At 47.2% G+C, this 26,623-nt stretch overlaps 1 protein-coding gene across 2 annotated transcripts in view; it reads left to right on the top strand.

Annotated features, from left to right (window-relative positions):
* TLK2 (tousled like kinase 2) overlaps positions 1 to 26,623 on the top strand; it is a 153,801-nt gene that overhangs the window by 94,391 nt on the left and 32,787 nt on the right. For both annotated transcript variants that reach the window (XM_073582335.1, XM_073582336.1), the window contains exons 14-18: positions 9,821 to 9,902; positions 10,184 to 10,275; positions 21,963 to 22,052; positions 23,095 to 23,264; positions 23,641 to 23,779. In XM_073582335.1, coding sequence (XP_073438436.1) covers positions 9,821 to 9,902; positions 10,184 to 10,275; positions 21,963 to 22,052; positions 23,095 to 23,264; positions 23,641 to 23,779 — 573 coding nt within the window. The remainder of the gene's footprint in view (positions 1 to 9,820; positions 9,903 to 10,183; positions 10,276 to 21,962; positions 22,053 to 23,094; positions 23,265 to 23,640; positions 23,780 to 26,623) is intronic.

The raw sequence follows: 26,623 nt of genomic DNA, 5'->3' as shown, positions 1-26,623 counted from the left end.
GTACAGTTCATCGTCGATGTTCCCTGGCGTCTACCGGATTGTTCAGATTTACTCTCCCAGGGCCCGATTTGCCACCAGAACTCAGGGCCCCTGTGTTTAACGGCCTGGCCATTGAATCCTGGTTCCTAACCCAATCTGGGTTCTCCGAGGAGGTGGTTTCCACCATGATTAACACTTGGAAGCCTGTATTGGTGCGCATCTATCACTGCAAATGGAAAACCTTCGCATGGTGCAGGGACCACGGCTCTTCTCTTTTCGTCTTCTCCATTCCCACCTTCTTAGAGTTTCTTCAGATCGGTTTGGAATCGGGTCTAGCGCCATGGCAACCATTATGACATCATAATGTGGGCTGGGGCTTGATAAACACACACACTTTTTCCCCATTATGTAGATAGGGGCAAAATTGTTTGGTGAATTGGAACGCGCGGGGTTAAAATTTCGCCTCACAACATAGCCTATGACGCTCTCGGGGTCCAGACGTGTGACTGTGCCAAATTTTGTGGCTGTAGCTGCGACGGTGCGGATGCCAATCCCGGACATACATACATACACACCCACATTGAGCTTTATATATTAGATTATGCAATAAGTGAAAGAACAGTTTGCAACAAAAGCTTACTGAATAAGTTTTGTGCAGTCTATAAATTTGTTCTGAGAAATAGTATTGCCTCCATCAGATCCTTCTTCATAGACGACCTCAAATCTGACTTAATTATTTTAAGGCTAGAGAACAACCTCTCTATATACTAACTTGGGTTTGTGGCAAAGCAGTAATCACAATGAGCAACATCTCTAACAATTTCAGGGTATAAAGGAATTACCTCATGCACAGTCAGTTTTGATGAACGGTTTAACTCTTCTACTTCTCTGAGAGCAAGTGAAAAATTTTGCTGAAATATGGTCAATCTGTTTTCTATGGAAGTGGAATCTTTTTCCCTGTAGCAACACTTTGCCTGCTCCATGTTGTCCAAATGCTTGTCGAAATTAAACTCCTCATCTGATGAGGATGAACAAACGGCAGTGTAATCAGGTGCCAGGATACAGTAACGCAGAGAACTCAGAACAAGGTCTAACACAGTGCGGTTTAATTTATAACAATCGTGAACTCCTCGCAGGGAGATAACAGATAATTAAGAATAGTATTATCATATAACATAAGTCTTATTAATAAACTTCACTTATCTTGACTTCTCTGTCCTTAACTGCGTGTAGTCCGATGACAGTTGTAATACTGGCAAGGCCAGCACGGCGTCCTCAGGCGCAACTTGCCAACAAACAGTCCAGCTTCTGGATGGGCAGAACCGGTGACCACCCGTTGAGCCCCTAGTCCATCCATCTGCAAGGCCGAGATGGGAAGTGCCGTAGAAGTCTCTGCCCGATGCGTGCTCCGCTGCACGCCTGCCAAGGATGGGGAACACCCCCTCACGATTCTGCACCTGGCACTCACTTCTTTATGCGAGCACCACAAAATGTTTGGCTGAGCGCCCGACACTCCGCATGCTCACGGACTCTCGGGGGTCCTCAGGTAACTTGTCCTGGGGTCGTCTACGCACTCTGTCTCTCTCGCTGCGGAGCGCGGTACACCTCTGCTTCCTCTCCCTGCCGGTGGGAAACTGAACTCTCTTCCTGCGTTCCCTGCTCTCTCCCTGGTCTCACCACGCTCCCTCTCACCAGGTCGTGGGTCCTGTTGGGTTCCCCATTCTTTCCCCCCGGCAACACTGGACGCAGCCTCGACATTTCCTGACCCAGCATTGCACAGGTACCCGCAGCCTGATCTTCCTCCTTACACTGGCACTGGCAGGACCCGAGTCCTCTTGCTCTTGGTCGTCCTGTAGCCCACTCATCCTATCTGCTACCTCAATCAGAGCTTCATTTCCTTTAGTAAGCTGTTGATCATCCAGCAATATATGATGACTCTGGTCCACATAAACAGCTGCCAGAAGAATTTTATTTTCTAATAGCAGTGTCTCTCTCCGGGTCATTGAAGCAGCAATGCCATCTGCGATTAAACCTCCTCTTTGGGACAGGCAATACAACAAGTTCTTGCACTCCTTTATAAAAATGCCAGGAGTTAAATCCTCAGCTTGTAACTTTTTAGTCACTGTAAATGGGTGATGAAGCAATTCCTTCAATTCTGCCACCTGTGTTGACCTTCATGTAGTGTTACCTGAGGGTTGTCCATATCTACAAGGGAGTTTTTCAGCTCCAGCAATCGCTCATTCATTAAATAGGTGCTGCCCCACCGAGTGGCTTGATCCACAATTGCCCCTTTTGCAGCACGTCTCTTCAAGATAGAATCAATTTTAGGGGTTTTGGCAGCAATAGCCAATTTCATCACTTTGCTAATCAGAGTTCCAGCATGTCCCTCTTTCAGACTATCTCTTATTGCCAGCTGCAGTGTGTGCACAATAGGAAAGAGGTGTGAAGCAACAACATCTAACTATAAAGAAACATTCTGCTGTTCTTCTGTAGAAATATCTGTCTGTCTGTTCCTCCGTAATGGGAACAGGACTGTGGCCTTTCATCTCCAACATACTGAATGTGAAATATTCTTCTAGCTGCTGTTCTCCTTCATTATTCTCATTCAGAAGCATTATCTGTTACAATAGCAAGAACCTGTTATTACTCTGTCGCCTAATTGGGGGACACAGAACCGTGGGTGTTATGCTGCTGTCCACTAGGAGGTGACACTATGCATAATCTGAAAAAGATTAACTTTGGCTCCTCCTCTGCAGTATACACCCCTGGACGGCGTCAGCCTTCTCCAGTTTTTGCTTAGTGTCGCAAGGAGGCACACCTTTTTTCTTCCATTTTTTTCCTTTTTTCGTCCGGAAATACAGATGAAGAAAAGTGGGTCTCCAGCGAGACTCCCGGCATGGTTCCCTCCTCGGTCCCCTATTAGGGGTACCCAGTTGAGGTCGAGGTGGCTATTCCCCATGTCGCTCCCTCGGGTCCTGGTTCGAGGTCGAGACCCCACCTCCTTCCCCAACCCCTTGAGTTCATAATCTTGCAGAACTTTTTCCCCTAAGGTCTGGAGAAACTGGCTGCTGTGATGAGCTTTAGTATCTTTTACTGCCAGCGTCTTGGTAACAATTTTTTGTTGTCACAAACATATTGAACGTTGATAGCAAAATAGTTCACTCTGCGACGTGTGTAGGCATCCATTTTAAGAACCACAAAGTGTCTCTTGATTCTTTTTAAGATCTTCCTTTTGGTTAAGGGCTTCTTCAGTTGCTAATTTTCTAATACTTTCTTTATAGAGAAACACCAAGTTTGCGGCCATTTCTCCATTAAGAGCTGTGAAGGTTGTTCATGCAAATGATAATGGTACACTGTCCTTCACAACAAGCTCGAGCTCTTTTAAACACATCTGCTGTTGTTGTTACAGTAACTTTCTCACTTACAAAATATCTTGTAGCTGATGTTTGAGACACTCTTTCCTCCTTTGCATGGTGGGAAGTGTTGGTCTCTGGTTTCTTGGTGCTGTTGTGATCTTTTTCAATCACAGCTTTGTAAACTTCTGGGTGGCAGCGTTGTAAATGTCTTTTTAGATTGGAAGCTCTTGAAGGAGCATTTTTACCACAGCCTGTGTGTGCACTGATTTTGGCATCACAGCATTTGTTTTCATCTGGATCACTTATACACTGCCATACAAAATGTTTTTCTTGAGTCACCGTGAAATGCTCAAATACAGCTGACTTCACAAGATGCTTCTTAGACATTTTGTAATTATGTAAATTCGCTCTCATAATTTTGTCCTGTAAATAAAGTAAGGTACCGTATTTTTCGCTTTATAAGACGCTCCGGATTATAAGACGCACCCCAAATTTTGAGAAAAATAAGAAAAAAATATTTTTTTAATAAAATGGTGGTGCTTCTTATAATCCATGCGTCTTATTGCTTACCAGGGGTGGTGGCTGCGGTGAAGCGGGGTCCCAGGGTCGCTGCTGGAGGAGGCAGGAGTGGGGTGATACTGCATGCCGCAGGAAGGGATGAGAGGGTGCTCGATGTGCAGCGCGCTGCCAGGGGGGCCTGTGCAGCAGCCCGGGGCTCTACCGACATTTACCGGGTGTAGGCCGCAGGGGTGTCTCCGGGTGTCCGGCGGTGCTGTGGGTGTCTCCGGTTCCCATCCCGGGGCTCTGCCGACATTTTGCGATAGGCCAGAGCCCCGGGGCTCTATCTTGGTTCCCTCTGTATTGACTCCGGCAGGCAAGTGGAGACACGGCTGCGCTGCCGGACACCCCTGCGGCCTACTCCCGGTAAGGCATGTCCGCTTTGTAAGACGCGCCCCCATTTTCCCCCCAAGTTTGGGGGGAAAAAAGTGCGTCTTACAAAGCGGAAAATACGGTATATTGTAATTCTTGCAAGAATAGGGAATCATGCACTGTATAATTTTGGGATAGAAATAAAACAATCTTTGCATAAATCAATAGTATAGATAAGTATAAAGTTTTTAAAATGTTAGATGGCTTTACTCTGAACTTTCATTGTCAGGCTTGTCTCACGGTACAGCTCACTAAATGATTCACATCATCATATTTCTTCACAGTCTATGAAGAGAGGAGGAGGGAGGGAGCATGTTTATGCTGAATCATATTCCAGAACAAACACAAATATATATGACCTTATCTATCCCTGTTACTGTATTTCTAAATTTGAGATTTTGGAAAACCGTTTTTCCCCTTATATTCTACAGTTGTGGCCAAAATTATTGACACCCCTGCAATTTTGTCAGATAATACTCAGTTTCTTCCTGAAAATGATAGCAATCACAAATTCTTTGGTATTATTATCTTCATTTAATTTGTCTTAAGTGAAAAAACACAAAAGAGAATGAAGCAAAAAGCAAAACTTTGATCATTTCACACAAAACTCCAAAAATGGGTCATACAAAAGTATTGGCACCCTCAGCCTAAAACTTGGTTGCACAAACTTTAGCCAAAATAACTACGACCAACCGCTTCCGGTAACCGTCAATGAGTTTCTTACAATGCTCTGCTGGAATTTTAGACCATTCTTCTTTGGCAAACTGCTCCAGGTCCCTGATATTAGAAGAGTGCCTTCTCCAAACTGCCATTTTTAGATCTCTCCACAGGTGTTCTATGGGATTCAGGTCTGGACTCATTGCTGGCCACCTTAGAAGTCTCCAGTGCTTTCTCTCAAACCATTTTCTAGTGCTTTTTGAAGTGTGTTTTGGGTCATTGTCCTGCTTGGAAGACCCATGACCTCTGAGGGAGACCCAGCTTTCTCACACTGGGCCCTACATTATGCTGCAAAATTTGTTGGTAGTCTTCAGACTTCATAATGCCATGCACACAGTCAAGCAGTCCAGTGCCAGAGGCAGCAAAGCAACCCCAAAACTTCAGGCTCCGCCATGTTTGACTGTAGGGACTGTGTGCTTTTCTTTGAATGCCTCTCTTTTTCTCCTGTAAACTCTATGTTGATGCCTTTGCCCAAAAAGCTCTACTTTTGTCTCATCTGACCAGAGAACATTCTTCCAAAACGTCTTTCAGGTAAGTTTTGGTAAACTCCAGCCTGGCTTTTTTATGTCTCGGGGTAAGAAATGGGGTCTTCCTGGGTCTCCTACCATACAGTCCCTTTTCATTCAGACGCCGACGGATAGTACGGGTTGACACTGTTGTACCCTCGGACTGCAGGGTAGCTTGAACTTGTTTGGATGTTAGTCGAGGTTCTTTATCCAACATCCGCACAATCTTGCGTTGAAATCTCTTGTCAATTTTTCTTTTCCGTCCACATCTAGGGAGGTTAGCCACAGTGCCATGGGCTTTAAACTTCTTGATGACACTGCGCACGGTAGACACAGGAACATACAGGTCTTTGAAGATGGACTTGTAGCCTTGAGACTGCTCATGGTTCCTCACAATTTGGTTTCTCAAGTCCTCAGACAGTTCTTTGGTCTTCTTTCTTTTCTCCATGCTCAATGTGGTAAGCACAAGGACACAGGACAGAGGTTGAGTCAACTTTAATCCATGTCAACTGGCTGCAAGTGTGATTTAGTTATTGCCAACACCTGTTAGGTGCCACAGGTAAGTTACAGGTGCTGTTAATTACACAAATTAGAGAAGCATCACATGATTTTTCGAACAGTGCTACTACTTTTGTCCACCCTCTTTTTTATGTTTGGTGTGGAATTATATCCAGTTTGGCTTTAGGACAATTCTTTTTGTATTTTTTCATTTAAGACAAATTAAATGAAGATAATAATAACAAAGAATTTGTGTTTGCAATAATTTTCAGGAAGAAACTGAGTATTATCTGACAAAATTGCAGGGGTGTCAATACTTTTGGCCACAACTGTATGTGTAGTGTATATGTCATCAGAGCAGCTATTTTCTCCAAAAATGAGCTAAGAAAAACAAACTAATACATCAAGCATACAGAGACAGCATATACTGGACTATTGATTTATGCACAGTTTATTGAAAGTTTAGATATGATTTAAGAAGTACTTACTTTCCTTAATCCTGCTTTCCTGTTCACTCCAGAAGTTCTGAGATGAATGTAGGCATTCCTTCTCTGTGTGTTTATTTTTTCCCCTTATCAGTAGAGGAGGAGCTTCACTACTTATCCTGAATACAAACTGCAGCATAGCTTCATCTCAGCTAAAAGTCTACACCTTAGATCAGGAATAGGACAGACATTTATAGGACGTTAAAAATTCTTATGAAAAAAATATTCCCCACAAATTGCATTGAACTACTGTACCCAATTTGTTATATATTTTAGGAGTCAGTCCATTTTATACCGGTCTAGACTCCACCAAAATGGGCTACGACTCCGGCTCCTCAGCCCTGCTAATAACAATAAATGTTGATAACAATAGATATTAGTAGAGGGGTAACAGATCAACTCAAAAACACATTATGAAATGCTAGTGGGTCCAGTTGCAAAGACCAGATTTAAATGAAAAAGGTCCCCACTAGTAAGATTAGTGTGCCAAGATATATAGTGAAATAGGCGGTCACAGCAATAGTAATCATGGCTCACCAAAGTACCACATCATGATTTTGTAAGACTGAACAAGGCAAACCCTAATAGGAATCAAGGCATCTTACGCATAGTAACCCATATGAGTAAATGCAAAATATAGCAGCCTCTGACGCGTGTGGGCTTCTTTGGGGGGGGGGGGGGGGGGTCTGTGACTCATTGTGTGCAAAAGCATTTTAATATAGGAGCATTTAATGAGGCTAATTGCATTCAGGTGTATGGAGCCGTCATCCGGCAGATGTGTATGGAGTGGGTTGGGAACCAGCGCGTCGGCGGTGAGGGTCAGCGTATGTACTGACGTTGCTTCCGGCACTCACAGTGACACGGCGGGCAGGGGAAAAATCCCCGGTAACGTCAGATGCCCACAAGAGTCACAACTCAGCACCGTCGGCAGCGTCGACGATCACACAGCACACCGCGTGTACGTCTGACCCGAACTCCATTTTGAAAAAAGGCAAAAATTGAGACGATATACTCATAAGGACCGAACAGTATTTAATATATAAGATATTAAAGTGAAAACGTGCAAAAAAGTGACAATTGCAACGAACGTGACAGTCACACTATTATAAAAAGTGCAGTGATGTGTACATATAGACATGAGTTCCAAAGGGTATCCAGATGGGAACAAAAATGAAAAGAAATATATCATATGAGGTAAATCAAAAAATATACATTAAAAGCTTACAATTAGAAGACAAATGGCATCCACCTCAGGTGGTGATGAGCATATTCTTATAACAATAGTTTGTGAACAATGAATAAGGTCCGTATGAAATGTTCATCCATTTCCCATGTTTGAGATGACAAAATCTAATGGGATATGTTCCTACATAAATTGTCATATGGTAGAAAATACTCCATAAGAAATGTGTAGAGGATATTCAAAAAGACTGCTGAAAAATAAAAACAAAAGGACAATACAATTAAAATACAGGGACGAGGAAATATGGAGCTCACGAGAAACCCAGGGAAAGGTGCCAAGCCAGCACACAGGGTCTATTTATAAGAATTAGGAGAAACTAAGCTGTTTATTGAACCCTACTGGTGTCATGGTTCCCAATGTGGTGATCTGAGCCAGTTTGTTTCATGTCTCCTCCCCGAATCCCCCTACGTATCCTGTCTATCCCCCTAACCTTTAAATCTGCAGGGATACAATGATGTAGCGAAAAGGCTGTGGGCCCACGATGCGAGTTTTAAGCGTTTTTGCCGCGATTTTCGGCGCGAAAACTCTGCGAAAACGTTTAAAAATCTTGTACATGACGCATCCCATGCATTCCTATGGCATTCTGCACATGCTGTGCTAATGCTGCGCTTATTTCCGCAGCGGAATCGCATAGCGGAAAAAATCGTAGCATGATCATTCTTTTGTGCGGAATCGCAAAGAATTGCCGCGATTCCGCACCCATAGGAATGCATGAGAATCGCTTACTTCCCGCATGTGGCTATGCCCACCATGTGGGAAGTTAAGCGTCTCATGTGCGGTTGGTACCCACGGTGTGGAGGAGAGGAGACTGTCCTCCAGGCCCTGGGTACCATACCCCTGTAAAAAAAAAAAAATCGGGGTATATTTACCTTCCGACGTCCAGCGCTGCATTCCCGGGCCTCAGCGTTCCCAGTAATGCCTTGCGGCAAGGTCCTGTGATGACGTAGTCTCGCGTGACTCTAGCGGTCTCGCGAGATCGCTATAGTAACGCGAGACCAATGTCATCACAGGTCTCGTCTCGCAAGGCATCGCTGGGAACACTGAGGCCCGGGATGGCAGCGCGGGACGTCGGAAGGTAAATATACCCCGATTTTTTAATTTTTTTTTTATCATTTTTAACTTTTTATCTTTTACTATTGAGGCCGCATAGGCGGCCTCCATAGTAAAAAGCTGGTCACACTTGTCAAACAATGTTTGACGAGTGTGACCAACCTGTCAATCACTTTCCAAGCGATGCTTCACCTTCGAACAGAAAAAAACGCGCGATTTCTGGGAAGGAGTCCGGTTTTCATTGTGCGTTTTAAAACGCTACGTGGGCCCATAGCCTAAGGCTACGTTCACGCGTATCGGAACTCTCGCGGAAATTACCGCGAGAGTTCTGGATTCCATTCCGCGGGAAACTCGCATTTTAAATTCCTGCGATTTTCCCGTGGAAAAGCCAGCGTTTTGCAAGCATAATTAGCTTGCAGAATGCTAGCGTTTTCCAAGCGATCTGGAGCATCGCTTGGAAAACTGATTGACAGCATCAGTAGTAAAAGATAAAATGTAAAAAATAATAAAAATAAAAAAATATTGTTATTCTTACCTTCCGGCGTCCCGCGCAGCCTTCCCGACTCTCTCCACGCTCCCGGTCCCAGTAATCCTTTGCGAGAATGACCGCGATGGCGTCCGTTCTCGCGGCATCGCGTCGTTTTGTGGTCATTTGCGATGACGTAGCGCTCCGAAGTCACCCTCGCGTGTGACAGGCAAGTACCGACCGCTGCATCACTAGTGAGATCTGCCTGTTTGGCAGCTCACTATCGACCATTTAGCGATGCGCCAGCGATCCTGACCAGGTCGTATCGTTGTCGGGATCGCTGGTGCATCGTTAAATGTAACGGGACTTTAAATGTTGGACAGAGCCCTGCCAAATGATAAGAATGTTGTCAATGTAGCGGTACCAGATGATAATTTGGGGAGTGGATTGTGCGCCCTCCTGAAAGATGTCCTTCTCCCAATGTCTCATAGGCTAATGGATAAGGTTTATTTTCTTAGATGGTTTTCTTTTCATGTCTTAGTTTTTTTCCCCAGACATGTTTTAATACATTGTCCTAATAATTTTTCCAGATTTAAAGACCATCCAACGCTAAATGACCGATATCTATTGCTTCATCTGCTGGGTAGAGGAGGCTTCAGTGAAGTGTATAAGGTAATTTCAGTCAGTCATCATGGCTTCAGCAAAACATAAAAAATCCCCCCCCCTTTTTTTTTTTTTTAAATACTGTTTTGGGATGGAAACCAGATTTTTTTTTTTTTTTTAAGCATTAATTTAGAAGCAGTAAAGGGGGGTGTCCAGGCTTGGCACAAAGCTGTCAGGGTATTTTTTTTGTGTGTGTATACATACTTTCGCTCCGTATTACCTTGTTTTACCCTAGGCTAGTTGTACGACTTTTGGTGTATATATGTTTTTATATATTATTTATCCTGCAGGCTTTTGACCTAACAGAGCAAAGATATGTAGCTGTGAAAATCCACCAGTTAAATAAGAACTGGAGGGATGAAAAGAAAGAGAATTATCACAAGTAAGTGTTTTATTAACTGCTGTATTCTCTACATTTTAAAAAACAAAACAAAAAAAAAAACAATTTAATGTTTTCTTTGTAAAACTTAATCCAAAAGATGCACATAAGATAACTGTTTCCTGGGATACTCCTTTCCATGAACATCTATCGCCTATCCATAGGATAGATAACTACTGAACTGTTGGGGGACTAAGCACTAAGATGTTTTCTAATTTGCCAGACAAGTGTCCTCTGTTGCCTGTGTGAATGGAGTGTCCGTGGAGCAAACTATACTGCCAGTTCATGCATTTTCTGGGAGACTGGAATGGCACGTGCTTGACTGCTGCTCCATTTAAAGGGAACCTGTCACACTCCCACCCCCCCGACGTTTTTCAGTTAAAGAGCCACCTTCAGCAGCACTAAGGCTGCATTCTGTGATGGTGGCTCTTCTTTTTCTGACCCCCAGTAATGCCAAAATATTGACTTTTATAATGGCTCCTCATACCTGTAATGTGTCCCACAGGTATGTCGTGTCCCCCAGTATCAGCCGCCTACCATCAGTCAATCATGCCTGTCCATGGCCTCAGCACCGCCCACGATCTGTCCATCATGATGCCCCGTGCGTCGCTGCCTGCGCTGTAACAAGTGCTCTCGGGCATGCGCAGTGCGCACTGCCCGAGAACCGACATCAGGCTATTGCGCCTGCGTGTTGTGGAGGCCCCAGCCCTGCTGTGAGACTACATCATAACACAAAAATCACCAGGAGAAACAAAGACCTACATCAAAAGCAGGGATCACCATAGAAAAATTATCAATTTCTCCTTCGTCTCATTGGGGGACACAGAGACTGTGGGTGTGTGCTTCTGCCGTCTGGAGGCTGACACTAAGTATACAAAAAAAGAGTTAGCTCCTCCTCCGCCGCATACACCCTCGCCCCCAGACCGGGCGTAACTCAGTTTTTGCTTAGTGTCTGATGGAGGCACACGCAGTCTGGAGCTCCAGACTAGATTTTTTTTTTTTTTTTTTGGTCTCTTTCTATGAAGATAAGATAGGGGCGACGGATCCTATAGAGAGGGTCCGATCTCCCCAAATCATCAACGGGCGACCACGTGTGAGTAGCCCTCCACGTGTTTTCTCTCCCGCACCGAGGGACACATCTGGGACTTTTCCCCAGACAACCATTTTTCTTTGTTATTTTTCTAAAGAGGTGGCAACGCATCCTGATAAAAGGATTCGGTTCCCCATGAACCCCAGCGGGCGAGCACGTGTGAGTGATCCTCCACGTTGTTACTCTCCTGCAACGTGGGAATGCATTAATGCCCCGACCACCCCTAGGTAGGACACCAGGGGTGGTCCTGGAGGCGCAGGTGAGCCAAGGGAGCGAAGCGTCGAAGACTGGTGCAGTAGCCTCCCCCTCCCGGTCCAGGGATGGGGTTGAGAGCACCACAAGCCCACGGCGCAGAAGCCACAGGGGGGAGGCCCGGCTCACCTCTCGTTGATGGGCGTGGAGTGTAGCCAGAGCCCCGTCGGCGGCCGCGCTGTATGGTGAGGCCCGAGCCGCCCGCCCGCCGGCCGACTTCCGGGGGTAGCCGGAAGCCCCGCCCACTAACTTCCGGGGGCGGAGAGCGGCAGGCGCGCTCAGTTACCGGGGAGCTACCGCCCTCCTCGCTCAAACGCCGCACGTGTAGTGCGGCCAGCGGCGGCCGCGGTCCCCGCTGTATGGGGAGGTCCGGAGTTCCGCGCGCCCGCCCGCCGACTTCCGGGGGTAGCCGGAAGTCCCGCCCACTAACTTCCGGGGGCGGAGAGCGGCGGGCGCGCACAGACACCGGGGAGCTCCGCCCCCCTCCCTCTCCTCATTTCCTCGCAAAGTGCGGCCGGAAGCCGCCGCCTATCTCCCGGAGTGCGCCGCAAGTGCCCCGGCGAGTAACGCCGCACGCCCCGTGGAAGAGACGCAAGGTGGACATTACCGGTGGGTGAGTGCAACCCCGTTTCAAGTGCCGCATTAGTGGTCAAGGAAGGGGTTATCCTCCTCCTCCTACCCTACCCTGCAATATGTCTGGCAAAGGGAAAGCTCATTCTTTCCTATATGCTGTTTGCGTTTCCTGTGGGGTCAGGCTGCCTAAGGCGCAGCCAGATAAATTTTGTGAAGCCTGCGAGTCGGAGCGAGCCCAGGAGCCCCCCATTGTTGCAGAGCCCAGAAGTCAGGACCCCCCAGAATGGGTGGTGTCTTTATCACACTCTATGATGTCCCTTACAAGGGCAATTGAGTCTCTTCGAGGCCCGGGCAGGGACAAGGATGGTGGTCTGCCAGCGGAAGACAGCTCGTCCACGTCTCAGGACCCTCCGACCGTTAGAGGCCGCTCCAGCACCAGACAAGCTCTTAGCAAAAGAGCTCGTTCCCCGTCGGCCGGACCCTCTGGGGTTTCGGCGGCGGGTATTAGGGCATCTCGTTCCCCATCGCCGAGATCGGGAAGCGAGCAGGATGAGGGCGAGGAGGAGGGAGAGGAGGCCTGGAATCCAGAAAGCCTGGGATACCAAGACTCGGTGGACAGCCTCATTGAGGCAGTCAACCAGACTTTAGAGATCGAGGACGATGTGTCCACGGCCTCAGGTCACAAGGTCTCCTTCAAGAAGACCAGGCGACCGCATAGGTTTGCCACACATCCGGAGTTCGAGGAGCTAGTCCAGAAACATAGGGAACACCCGGATAAGCGTTTTGCAATGCAAAAAGCGCTGCAAGCGAAGTATCCGTTTCCTCCTGAACTCCATAAAGGATGGGTGGAGTCGCCAGTAGTGGACCCACCGGTATCACGTTTGGCGTCAAGATCACTATTGTCGATACCCAGCGGTTCTTCTATCAAGGACCCAACTGATCGCCTTATAGAGGGGCTTGCCCGCTCAGTGTATGAGGCAGCGGGGTCGGCCCTGGCCCCCTCCTTTGCGGCTACTTGGGTGGCTAAGGCCATGGTTTCATGGGCAGACGCTCTGCATAATGCCCTCCAGGACAGAGATCTGCCTGCGGAGGTCTTGGAGGTTACAAATCAGATATCAGGGGCAAGTGATTTTCTCGTCAGCGCCTCTCTGGACGCGGCCGAGTGTTCTGCTGTGGCAGCAGCAAATGCGATCGCCGTTAGGCGAGCATTATGGCTGAGATTATGGAAAGCGGATTCTATCTCCAAAAAATCCTTGACCTCATTGCCTTTTCAGGGCAATCGGTTGTTCGGTGAGAAGCTTGATAAGCTTATCTCAGAAGCCACTGGGGGGAGGAGTAGTTTCCTCCCGCAGCAGAGGACTTGGCCAGCATTCAGGCAGACACAGAGGCGTTTTCGGCCCTTTCGTAACCCCTGGAGGGGGACTTCGGCCAGAGCATCCACCTCCGCAAATGATGGTCAGATTAGGGAAAGGCAAATCTCTTACAGAGCCAATCCGCTGGGCAGAGGCCGAGGCCGTTTGCCCAGAACGAGGGGGGCCAGATCCCAAAAGCCTCCAGCAAAATGACTCGAGGCGCTTCGTACCTACGGACAACAGGGTGGGCGGACGCCTACTAAAGTTCAGCCACGTTTGGGTCGCAGTGGCACGCGACGCCTGGGTGGCAGAACTGATATCGTCCGGGTACAAGATAGAGTTTGTCGGACTCTCGCCACGGCGATTCTTTCATTCCCGGTTTTCCGGAACAGGATCGCAGGCAGAGGGTTTGTTACAGGCCATAATGACGCTACAGCGCAACGGGGTCATTGTCCCAGTGCCGAAAAGCGAAGAGGCACAAGGTTTTTACTCCAACCTGTTTTCGGTCCCCAAAAGAGACGGGACAGTAAGGCCAGTACTAGATCTAAAAATCCTGAACAAATTCATCAGAGTCAGGCGGTTCCGGATGGAATCCCTCCGTTCGGTCATTGCAGCCATGGATCCAGGGGAGTTCCTGGCCTCGATCGATGTGCAGGATGCATATCTGCACATTCCGATTTTTCCTCCACACCAGAGGTTCCTGCGTTTTGCGATCGGAGGGCGACATTTTCAATTTGTTGCTCTGCCTTTCGGTCTGGCCACTGCTCCCAGAGTCTTTACGAAGATAATGGCGGTGGTTATGGCCATCCTGCATGCTCGGGGCATAACGGTACTACCTTACCTGGACGACCTGTTGGTAAAGGGGCCGTCGTTTCAGGCGTGCCAGGAAAATGTCAGTATCACGCTGGATACCCTGGCCCGTCTAGGCTGGTTAATCAATCGGAGCAAGTCGTCCTTGGTTCCAGCCCAAAGAATCGTGTTCCTAGGCATGATTTTCGATACCTCCCGGGGGCTGGTGATCCTCCCTCAGGACAAGGCGCAAAAAATCAAGCAAGGAGTACGCAACCTTCTGCAGCCGGGCACCAGACCCATCCGGTACGGCATGAGTGTGTTGGGCAGAATGGTGGCGGCGATGGAGGCAATCCCGTTTGCCCAGTTCCATCTCCGTCCGCTTCAGCATGCGCTCTTGTCTGCATGGGACCGGAGGCTGCTCTCTCTCAGTCATCGGTGCAAGTTGTCTCCGCTGGTCCGACATTCACTCCGGTGGTGGACTCGCGACTCGTCCCTGGTCCAGGGGAAACCTTTTCCCCCGGAGCAGTGGTTGGTGGTGACGACCGATGCAAGCCTGCATGGTTGGGGAGCAGTTTTCCAGAGTCACACAGCCCAGGGGCGGTGGTCCATTCAGGAGATAATTCTCCCGATCAACATTCTGGAGATACGGGCAATACGATTGGCCCTGCAACATTTCCAGTGTTTTCTGAGACACCGGCCGGTGCGCATTCAGTCGGACAATGCTACAGCAGTAGCATATGTCAACCATCAAGGGGGCACGCGCAGCCAGGCAGCCATGCGCGAGGTCGGGCTGGTACTGCGTTGGGCAGAGAAGAACCGCGTGGTAATTTCAGCGGTGCACATTCCGGGAGTCGAAAACTGGGCGGCAGATTTTCTCAGCCGACAGAGGGTCGCGGCAGGGGAATGGTCCCTGCACCCCGAGGTTTTTCAACAGATCTGCCAACGGTGGGGGACACCGGACGTGGACCTTATGGCATCCAGAGAGAACGCCAAAGTACAAAGGTTCGTCGCTCGATCCCTCGACCCGCAGGCAATCGCAGCAGACGCTCTGGTGCTTCCGTGGAGCCAGTTTCGTCTCCCGTACTTGTTCCCCCCGCTACCTCTCCTTCCAAGAGTCATCAGGAAGTTAAGGAGAGAGAAGGTTCCAGCAATTCTGCTGGCCCCAGACTGGCCTCGGCGGGCCTGGTATGCAGATCTGGTTCAGCTAGTGGTGGATGTACCCTGGCGTCTCCCAGATCGGCCGGACTTGCTGTCCCAGGGGCCGATCTACCATCCGAACTTAGGGGCCCTGTGTTTGACGGCGTGGCCATTGAATCTTGGCTGTTAACACAGGCAGGATTCAGGCGCGATGTGGTAGCCACGATGGTGAGTGCCCGAAAGCCTTCCTCGGCGAGAGTATATCATCGGACTTGGGAAGTTTTTTTCCGTTGGTGTAGGGATCGCGGAGTGGCTCCTCTGGTTTTTTCGATCCCCAACGTACTGGCTTTTCTGCAGGCAGGGCTGGACGCAGGATTGGCTCCGAGTTCGCTCAGAACGCAGATCTCGGCTCTGTCGGTGCTTTTCCAACGAAAGGTCGCTTCGGTCTGGCAGGTTAGGACGTTTATGCAGGGGGTCGCACATTTAGTACCCCCCTATAAGGCGCCGACGGAATCATGGGACCTGAACTTGGTGCTCAGGGCCCTTCAAGAGGCTCCTTTCGAACCGTTACAAGAGGTTTCCTTACCTTACCTGTCCAGGAAGGTCGTTTTTCTGGTAGCTGTTACGTCTATTAGGCGGGTTTCGGAATTGGCGGCTTTATCTTGTAAACCGCCGTTCCTGACCTTTTATAAGGATAAGGTAGTTTTAAGGCCAGCTCCTCCCTTCTTGCCGAAGGTTGTCTCTGCATTCCATATCAACGAAGACATTGTCTTACCCTCGTTTTGCCCGGCACCGGTGCACAGGGTAGAAAAGGCATTGCACACCTTGGATCTGGTAAGAGCTCTTAGGAGGTATGTGACAAGGACAGCTCCTTTCCGCCGGACAGACTCTCTATTCGTGATCCCAGAAGGGCGGCGGAAGGGGCTCGCTGCGTCCAAAGCGACTTTGGCCAGATGGGTTCGCCTGACGATCCAAGAATCTTATGAAATTAGTGGCACTCCGGTTCCGGCAGGGATCAAGGCACACTCGGCTCGAGCAGTGGGTGCCTCATGAGCACTGCGACACCAAGCTTCAGCGGAACAGGTGTGCAAAGCAGCTACCTGGTCCAGCTTGCATACGTTTGTCAAACATTATAACGTACATACCCAGGCATCCTCGGATGCATGCCTGGGAAGAAAGATTCTCCAGGCAGCAGTTGCGCACCTCTAATCAGGGGCGCAAAATAGCATGGATTGGGTGAGCTAAGATCCCGCCCAGGGACTGCTTTAGAACGTCCCACAGTCTGTGTCCCCCAATGAGACGAAGGAGAAACATGGATTTTTGTGAGTACTCACCGTAAAATCCTTTTCTCCGAGACGCTCATTGGGGGACACAGCACCCACCCTACTAGCCAGTTGGCTTTTGCTTATTTTGAGTTATACAAATCCTTATGTAAGGATCAGGGTGGTCCCTTTTCCAGACGTATAATTTCTTGCCTGAATTTAAGGCGCGTTCTCCTACTGCTTATGCACTAAACTGAGTTACGCCCGGTCTGGGGGCGAGGGTGTATGCGGCGGAGGAGGAGCTAACTCTTTTTTTGTATACTTAGTGTCAGCCTCCAGACGGCAGAAGCACACACCCACAGTCTCTGTGTCCCCCAATGAGCGTCTCGGAGAAAAGGATTTTACGGTGAGTACTCACAAAAATCCATGTTTTATTACATGAGATATACAAGACACCAAAAAAAGATTAAAAACATTTAAAATAGACAAAGGTTATTAGCATAACCTATAACCCTGGGAGCAATAACAAGCCCTACAAAACACCTGGTTATATACATATAATGTGTGTGGCAAGTCCACATAACAGATATAATATGTATAATACACTAAGCCCTATACAAAGGATCTAGATATATAATATGGCAAGGTAAATCAATTTAAATACGCCAAGAGCCAAATCCTAAATGCAGATAATTGAGTATGCATTCAGGGGGCAAAAAGACACAATGTGTATGGTTGGCTTTATGCAGCAAATTTAACCTACATGCAAATATTTAGGTAAGGGGAAGGAGGAAACAGGGGTATAAGTATATGAAAATACACACCATAAAAGTTCTAAATAAATCAGAATGGAGTATTGTGGCATCAAATAGTGGTCCAGTATAGTGAACTATAATAAAGGTCACTATATTAACCCGTGTTCAAAAATTCAAGAGGAACTATAGGGTTAACCAAAACCAGAGTGTGTAGCAAGATAAGAAATACACCTCCCCTCCCATATACTTTACCACCCAAGGCAGCAGGCAGATAGAATAATGACGGACATGCTCATTGAGTATAAATAACCATCATGCCTAAAAATGGTGTAGGAGGACCAGGGATTGCTCCCATGTTATGGGAGCAAGTGCTTGTGCTTTATGTGCTTTAAGTGCTTTATGATCCATGTAGTGCTGGACATGTGTTTATTTGACCACAACATTTTATTGGGTCCTGGTGTCTCAATTTAGTGTGATTGATTAACGAGAAGAGAGAGAGCCAAAAAAAAAAAAAAACTTAGCCTTAACCTCCTATATATTCAGACCTAGCTAGGGGGAGCATTTATGCACATGTAATCTAAGTACATGTATCAAAGTACTTCTGGCAGTTATAACATGGCAGTTAGACAGGGCAGGAGACAGGTAAGACATTTATATACATCTACTCTCTGTACATTTGGAGTACAACAAATATATACCATATGCAATTGTGTAATTTTTATCCTGGCCGCTGCATTCACACACATCCACCGCCCTGGCATTAACTCTTCACACTCCATCCATATTGGCCCCTCGCTTCTTTCCTCTCCTATGTATAGCACTCATGCTCTTTTCACATTGTTAAATTGCACAGATCCAGCCAGTCCCACCATTCAACACCAGAGACGCTCTCACAAATCACTTAACCATCTGCTCACTCTTTCTATCCTCCTTCTCCTAGTTGCAGGAGACATTGCTCCCAACCCTGGTCCCCCATGTTATAGAAAGTCAAACCCCCCCACTGCTACACTCAGAAACCCCTCTAATCTTATTAATATTCCCTGCATGCCATCTGTCTCTCTTAATTGTGCACTTTGGAATTCTCGCTCAGTGTGTAACAAACTCTCCTTCATTCATGACTTCTTCCTTTCTAATTCTCTTAACCTCCTGGCTCTTACTGAAACCTGGATCCAGCAGTCAGATACTACCGCTGCTGCTGCTCTTTCATACGGGGGGCTACACTTCTCTCATACCCCAAGATCTGACAATAGAACTGGTGGAGGCGTTGGTCTGCTCCTATCACCAAAATGTACCTTTCAGGTTATCCCTCAAGTACCCTCACTTGTCTTCCCTTCTTTTGAGGTCCATGCCATCAGACTCTACACCCCCTTCTCCATGCGAGTGGCGGTGGTGTATCGTCCTCCCGGCCCCTCCCATCAGTTCCTGGATCATTTTGCCACTTGGCTTCCACATTTTCTCTCCTGTGACATCCCTACCCTCATCATGGGAGATTTCAACATCCCCATTGCTCTTCCCCTCTCCCCATCTGCTACTCACCTTTTATCTCTAACCTCCTCATTTGGCCTTTCGCAGCTTACTAATTCTCCAACGCATGAAGACGGAAACTCCCTCGACTTGGTCTTCTCTCGGCTTTGTGCAGTGGATGATTTTGCAAACTCCCCTCTCCCGCTCTCTGACCACAATCTTCTTTCATTCTCTATAAAGAACTGCCAGGCTGCTCAGGTCACCCCCACTGTCCAGACTTATAGAAACATACAGGCCATTAACACCCAGAAACTTCTGAAGAACTTGCAGTCTTCATTGGCCCCTATCTCCTCCCTCTCATGTCCTGATTCTGCATTGAAGCATTACAATGAAACACTTCAAAGTGCCCTGGATGAATTTGCACCCCCTATAAATAGAACACCACAACGCAGACGGCGACAACCCTGGCACACGGTGCAAACACGTTTCCTGCAGCGGTGCTCCAGGTGCGCCGAACGTCTGTGGAGAAAATCCAATCTACACGAAGATTTCATCCATTTTAGGTTTATGCTTAGAACATACAACACTGCCCTTCACCTCTCCAAACAAACCTATTTCAACACCCTCATCATCTCACTGTCCAATAACCCGAAACGTCTCTTTGACACTTTTCATTCTCTACTCAAGCCAAGAGTACAGGCCCCAACCACGGAGCTCCGAGCTGACGATCTGGCCAATTACTTCAAAGAAAAAATTGACCAGATCCGACAGGAAATTATCTCCAAATCCCCTCATGCCATGCACTGTCCTCCCTCCCCCACTGCATCTAACTCACTCTCTGATTTTGAACCAGTCACAGAAGAAGAAGTAAGCAGGCTCCTTGCATCTTCTCGCCCAACTACTTGCACCAGTGGCCCATTTCCGTCACATCTCCTCCAGTCCCTTTCCCCTGCTGTCACCCCTCACCTAACTAAAATATTTAACCTCTCTCTCTTCTGGTATTTTTCCCTCATTTAAGCATGCCATCATACATCCACTACTTAAAAAACCATCCCTCGACCTAAACTGTGCCGCTAACTATAGACCTGTCTCTAATCTTCCCTTCATCTCTAAACTCCTGGAACGCCTGGTCCACTCCCGTCTTATCCGCTATCTCTCAGAAAACTCTGTTCTCGACCCTCTCCAATCCGGTTTCCGCTCTTTACACTCCACTGAAACTGCCCTCACTAAAGTCTCTAATGATCTGCTAACAGCTAAATCAAATGGTCATTACTCCATGCTAATTCTCCTGGATCTCTCTGCAGCATTCGACACTGTGGATCATCAGCTCCTCCTCACTATGCTCCATTCCATTGGCCTCAAGGACACCGTTCTCTCCTGGTTCTCCTCCTATCTCTCCGACCGCTCCTTTACTGTTTCTTTTGCCGGTTCCTCCTCCTCTCACCTTCCCCTTACTGTTGGGGTTCCTCAAGGATCGGTTCTAGGCCCCTCCTCTTCTCCTTGTACACTGCCCCTATTGGTCAAACAATCAGTAGATTTGGTTTCCAGTACCATCTCTATGCTGATGACACCCAATTATACGCTTCTTCTCCTGACATCACGCCAGCCTTTCTAGAAAACACTGGCGATTGTCTAAACGCTGTGTCTAATATCATGTCCTCACTATATCTGAAACTGAACCTGTCAAAGACTGAACTCCTTGTGTTTCCTCCCGCTACTAATGTACCTACACCCGACATTGCCATTTCCGTGTGTGGTTCCACTATTACTCCCCAGCAACATGCCCGCTGTCTTGGGGTCATACTTGATTCCGAGCTTTCCTTTGCCCCCCACATTCGATCATTGGCTCGCTCTTGTCATCTGCACCTCAAAAACATTTCTAGAATTCGACCTTTTCTTACTTTTGACTCTGCAAAAACTCTTACTGTTTCTCTTATTCATTCTCGTCTCGACTATTGTAACTCTCTTCTAATCGGTCTCCCTCTTACCAAACTCTCCCCTCTCCAATCTGTCTTGAATGCTGCAGCCAGGATCATATTCCTCACCAATCGTTACACCGATGCCTCTACCTTGTGCCAGTCATTACACTGGCTACCCATCCACTCCAGAATTCAGTATAAACTTATTACCCTCACCCACAAAGCCCTCCATGGCTCAGCACCACCCTACATCTCCTCCCTTGTTTCAGTATACCACCCTACCCGCGCCCTCCGTTCTGCTGATGACCTGAGGTTGGTATCCTCAATAGTCAGAACCTCCCACTCCCGTCTCCAAGACTTTACACGTGCCGCGCCAATTCTTTGGAATGCACTTCCCAGGTCAATACGATTAGTCCCCAATCCCCACAATTTTAAGCGTGTCCTGAAAACGCATTTATTCAGACTGGCCTATCGCCTCAACACATTAACCTAACCTATCCCTGTGTGGCAGAGCCAAAAGTTTTACCATAACCAGGTTCCCAGCATCATGTTCCCACATGCTTTATGCATCCATTAACCCTTTGTGTCTGTACTGTTACACACTTAACATTATGGCTGGTCCATACAATCAGGGCAACTGTTACCACCCACCTTTCGTGTCTACCTCTTTCCTCATAGACTGTAAGCTTGCGAGCAGGGCCCTCACTCCTCTTGGTATTTGTTATAATCTACTGTATGTGATTATTGTTATGCTGTAATGTCTATTGTCTGTACAAATCCCTTCTGAAATGTAAAGTGCTGCGGAATATGTCGGGGGGGTGTGTGACAGGTTCCCTTTAAATGGGATGAGAAGACCTCTATTGTGTCGATTATTGGAGGTCTTGGCAGTTTACCTCCACTGATCTAGTAATTTTCAATGGTCTCATGGATGGGTGACACTTTCTACCTAGAACACCTCTTTAAAGCATGCCTCCAGTGAGAAATAACTTCTGGTGCATAGAGCAATGATTTATGACAGATCCTTTTTAACATGAGTTGTGCTTTTTATTTTTACAGATTTTTTATTTGTTTATATGTTACATTTTTATCAACAGGCATGCCTGCAGGGAATATCGCATTCACAAGGAGCTGGATCATCCCAGAATAGTCAAACTATATGACTATTTCTCTCTCGACACTGACTCGTAAGCAGCTGTTTTTATCCGTGACTCTCCTACAAAAATTCCTTTCTAATATCTTTGTGAAACACTTGTACTTTTTGGGGACACTTAGTTTTCACTGAAATGAATTTGCCATGTCGCCAAATTCTATAAACCTGTAGATACTGGGTTAATCAGTAAGTTACCATAAATACTCGTGCTTTTCCTTCCTTCAGCGGTCACGTAGTACAGCTCATTAGTCATGAATATGTGCATATTCATGACTTAATGAGCGGTACCACGTGACCCCTGAAGGAAGGCGTGGGAGAAGCAGGGGGGCTGCAGAGACGTGCCAGGGGGGGTAAGTATGATCTCTAACACCCCCGCTCCCGCTCCACCGCCGACCCCCGGTATATGACTCGTGTATAAGCCAAGAGGGGGACTTTCAGCCCAAAATAATGGGCTGAAAAACTTGGCTTATACGCGAGTATATACAGTAATAGTGTTCTAAAGCCATGTGGCCGCTACACTACCAGAAAGAAAATTATTCTTATTCCCCCTGCATGCTATGGCTTTTACTCATATAGGTGTGCTCGGAGCGTATTCGGTCAGTTCTCCAGGTATAGTATACATGTCTGCAAGCACGCCCTGGCACATTGACTGACAGTCAGCTCTGTGCTGATAGATTGCAGAGACTGCTGTCAATGAATGAATCTGCTGGGACATGCTTAAATGTGCCACTCACTATGTACTGAGCAGTGAATGAAGCCTGGTCTCTGACAGCCAGAGGCTGCCAGGAGAAATAAAGTTCATTTTCTCCTGGTAGCCGGGCTTTCAGTGCAGCAGCCTCACAGCTTTGGAACGTGATTAACACCTTGGCTGCAGGTTGCTAGCGTTTGTGGACATGACAGGGTTACCTTTTAGTACTTTAAACAGAACAAGTATGATTTCAGTTAATCTCAAACAACACAACTCCAATGATGGCCTTTAAGAATTGGAAATTATAGTAATCCATTTGCCATTGGAAATTCATCATGGCCTTAGCCTTTGCTGTGCAGTACAGTGATGTCTTCCTCTATACTGTCAGGTTCTGCACCGTGCTGGAGTACTGCGAGGGTAACGATCTTGACTTCTACTTGAAGCAGCACAAGCTTATGTCAGAAAAGGAAGCTCGTTCCATCATAATGCAGATAGTAAATGCCCTCAAGTACTTGAATGAGATTAAACCCCCAATCATTCACTATGACCTGAAGCCAGGCAAGTATGAAGCTGTTGACTTTTTTTTTTCTCGACAGTGACTTCACTGTTTTCCCAGTTCACATTTTGGGGCATCTTTGCTTAGAAAGTCATTTATTTCTGTCTTCCCTCCTTTTGTATTATAACGCTCACAATAGTGTATAAATCATATGGAGTATGCAGAGTTCTGCATTGTCCATTGTCCCTTCCAGATACTTTTCTTCCCCCAGTGGTTCTCCATCTGCTGTATATTTTACTCTGGGGTTGTTTTATTTAGTGACAGTCTTGTTGCACCCAGTCCAATATACTTCTCTATCATAGTAGGTGCTTTTGCAAAGGGAACAGCAGTTAAACTGTTTAGCACAAGTTAATTGCTGCCTTATGTTTTCATTTTTAGGTAATATTCTATTGGTTAACGGTACTGCTTGTGGAGAGATAAAAATAACAGATTTTGGACTGTCTAAAATAATGGATGATGACAGCTATAACTCTGTGGATGGCATGGAGCTCACATCACAAGGAGCTGGCACATACTGGTAGGTATTCATATAAACCAGTTGGATTAATGAATGGTGACATATGCCACCAAATGTATGTTTCTTACTTGCAGCTAATAAAGACTTGTATGTGTTCTTTGATGCCTGGTTGAAAAATTGGATTTTTCTATTTACTGAAAAATTCCTTTCTTATTGAATACATTGGGGTATACGCTAGGAGAGTCAACACTAGGAGGGGAAAAAAAAAGTATGGCTCCACATGGTGGGATAGACAACTCAGTTTATTGCCGAATGCAATAAGACAGAATCCCTCCCGAAAAAAAGCCTGGGAAAAGAAAAGCGCTACATAACCAACATGACCTGAACCCAGGAAAAAACAAGCCATAGGAAACGAGAACTGGTCTCTGGGCAAGAACACCAGGAAATAGTGTAGAGTCTGTGTCAACCAGTGTGTTCAACAAGAGAGATTTTTACGGTAAGTGTAAAAATTGCATTTTCTCCTCAATAGCATTCAGTGCAATAGGAACTTGGGATGTCCTATAGCAGTCCCAATGTATGCTAAAAAAGACATTAAGGTGTACCTGTCATTAGATTTGACTGTTATGAGATACGGCCACCATGTTTCAGGGCTGATACACAGCATTCTATAATGCTGTATATCCCCCCCCCCCCCCAATCCGACAAGAAAAACAGCTTTTATTATACACACCTGGGGGGCAAACCCAACCGAGATGTGTCACTGGTCTTGGACCGGCGCCTCCCTTCTTCTTGCGATGCCGTCCTCCTTGCTTCGTGTGCATGACTCAACCCGATGTCATCCACACAGTCTCCCTGGCATCGTGCTCCTGTGCAGATGTATTTCTCTGCTCTGACTAGGACCGAGTAAAGTACTGCAGTGTGCACGACCTCTCCCTGCACCTGTGCACTGCAGTACTTTGCTCTGCCCTTAACAGGGCAGAGAAGTAGTCCTGCGCAGGAGCGCCTGGTGACAAGTTTGCTTTAAGTGAACCTGCAGACTGCCTAGCAGACAGCGACCTTGCGCCACAAGCTCACATCAGCGACTGGAATGGATTTGTAGAATTTTACAAGGGTTTGGTCCAGAGGCCCAAGTGGCAGACTTTCCAGGAGACTGGCTGACCTCTCAGGAGCCCTGACTGCCCTTCTGGAATGATGAGTGACCTGAAAGTGACCTTTAGTTTTGTAAGCTTTCACAGTAGTCAGCCTGTTCCATTTGGCAATGGTCATATTTGGAGGTTGATAAATCCTTGTGTGGACTGTCGGGGATCACAAAGAGAATCGGAACATTCTTTAGCAGACAGGTCTTGATTAGTGATGAGCAAGTGTGCTCGTTACTGAAGTTTTCCTAGCATGCTCGGGTGTTCTCCGAGTATCTTGGGCGTGCTTGTAAATTATGTCTGAGTCCCCGTAGCTGCATGATTTGCGGCTGCTAGACAGCCTGAATACATGTAGGAATTCCCTAACAAACAGGCAATCCCTGCATGTATTCAGGCTGTGTATCAGCCGCAAATTATGCAGCTGCGGGGACTCGGACATAATTTACGAACACTCCCAAGATACTTGGAGAACACCCGAGCATGCTCGGAAAACTCGAGTAACGAGCACACTCGCTCATCACTAGTCTTGGTAGCGTTGACCAGAACTGAAAAATGGAGAGCATGCACCCGGGATAAACAGAAGATGGACAAAAGTGAGTTTGATGGTCCTCATTGGTGTGGTCTGGAATGTATAGGCTGTCTTTTGGAAGAGAGAATGGCATGGGGCAAAGGAACACCTTGACTTGGAGAAACAAGTAAGGGAGCCCTGTGGCAAAGGGCAGCAAGCTCAGACAACCTGCAAATGGAAGCCAAACATATACCACTTTCAACAAAAGCTAAGAGGTTCAAAGGGAGACTTGCAGTGCAGACAGAACAAGGTTGAGTTTTCAAGTGGCCACAGGATATCTACACTCACTGGCCACTTTATTAGGTACACCTGTCCAACTGTGTGTTAAGACTTAATTTCTAATCAGCCAATCACATGGCGGCAACTCAGTGCATTTAGGCATGTAGACATGGTCAAGACAATCTCCTGCAGTTCAAACCGAGCATCAGTATGGGGAAGAAAGGTGATTTGAGTGCCTTTGAACGTGGCATGATTGTTGGTGCCAGAAGGGCTGGTCTGAGTATTTCAGAAACTGCTGATCTACTGGGATTTTCACGCACAACCATCTCTAGGGTTTACAGAGAATGGTCCGAAAAAGAAAAAAATCCAGTGAGCGGCAGTTCTGTGGCCGGAAATGCCTTGTTGATGCCAGAGGTCAGAGGAGAATGGGCAGACTGGTTCGAGCTGATAGAAAGGCAACAGTGACTCAAATTGCCACCCGGTACAACCAAGGTAGGCAGAAGAGCATCTCTGAACGCACAGTGCGTCGAACTTTGAGGCAGATGGGCTACAGCAGCAGAAGACCACACTGGGTACCACTCCTCTCAGCTAAGAACAGGAAACTGAGGCTACAATTTGCACAAGCTCATCGAAATTGGACAGTAGAAGATTGGAAAAACGTTGCCTGGTCTGATGAGTCTCGATTTCTGCTGCGACATTCGGATGGTAGGGTCAGAATTTGGCGTAAACAACATGAAAGCATGGATCCATCCTGCCTTGTATCAACGGTTCAGGCTGGTGGTGGTGGTGTCATGGTGTGGGGAATTTTTTCTTGGCACTCTTTGGGCCCCTTGGTACCAATTGAGCATCGTTGCAACGCCACAGCCTACCTGAGTATTGTTGCTGACCATGTCCATCCCTTTATGACCACAATGTACCCAACATCTGATGGCTACTTTCAGCAGGATAATGCGCCATGTCATAAAGCTCGAATCATCTCAG

This window comes from Dendrobates tinctorius, unplaced genomic scaffold (assembly GCF_039654945.1).
Source record: "Dendrobates tinctorius isolate UK_male_01 unplaced genomic scaffold, ASM3965494v1 ptg000071l, whole genome shotgun sequence".
In the NCBI taxonomy this organism is placed as follows: domain Eukaryota; kingdom Metazoa; phylum Chordata; class Amphibia; order Anura; family Dendrobatidae; genus Dendrobates; species Dendrobates tinctorius.
Note: the sequence above shows the minus strand (reverse complement) of the source record. Positions and strands in the feature narration are given on the sequence as shown.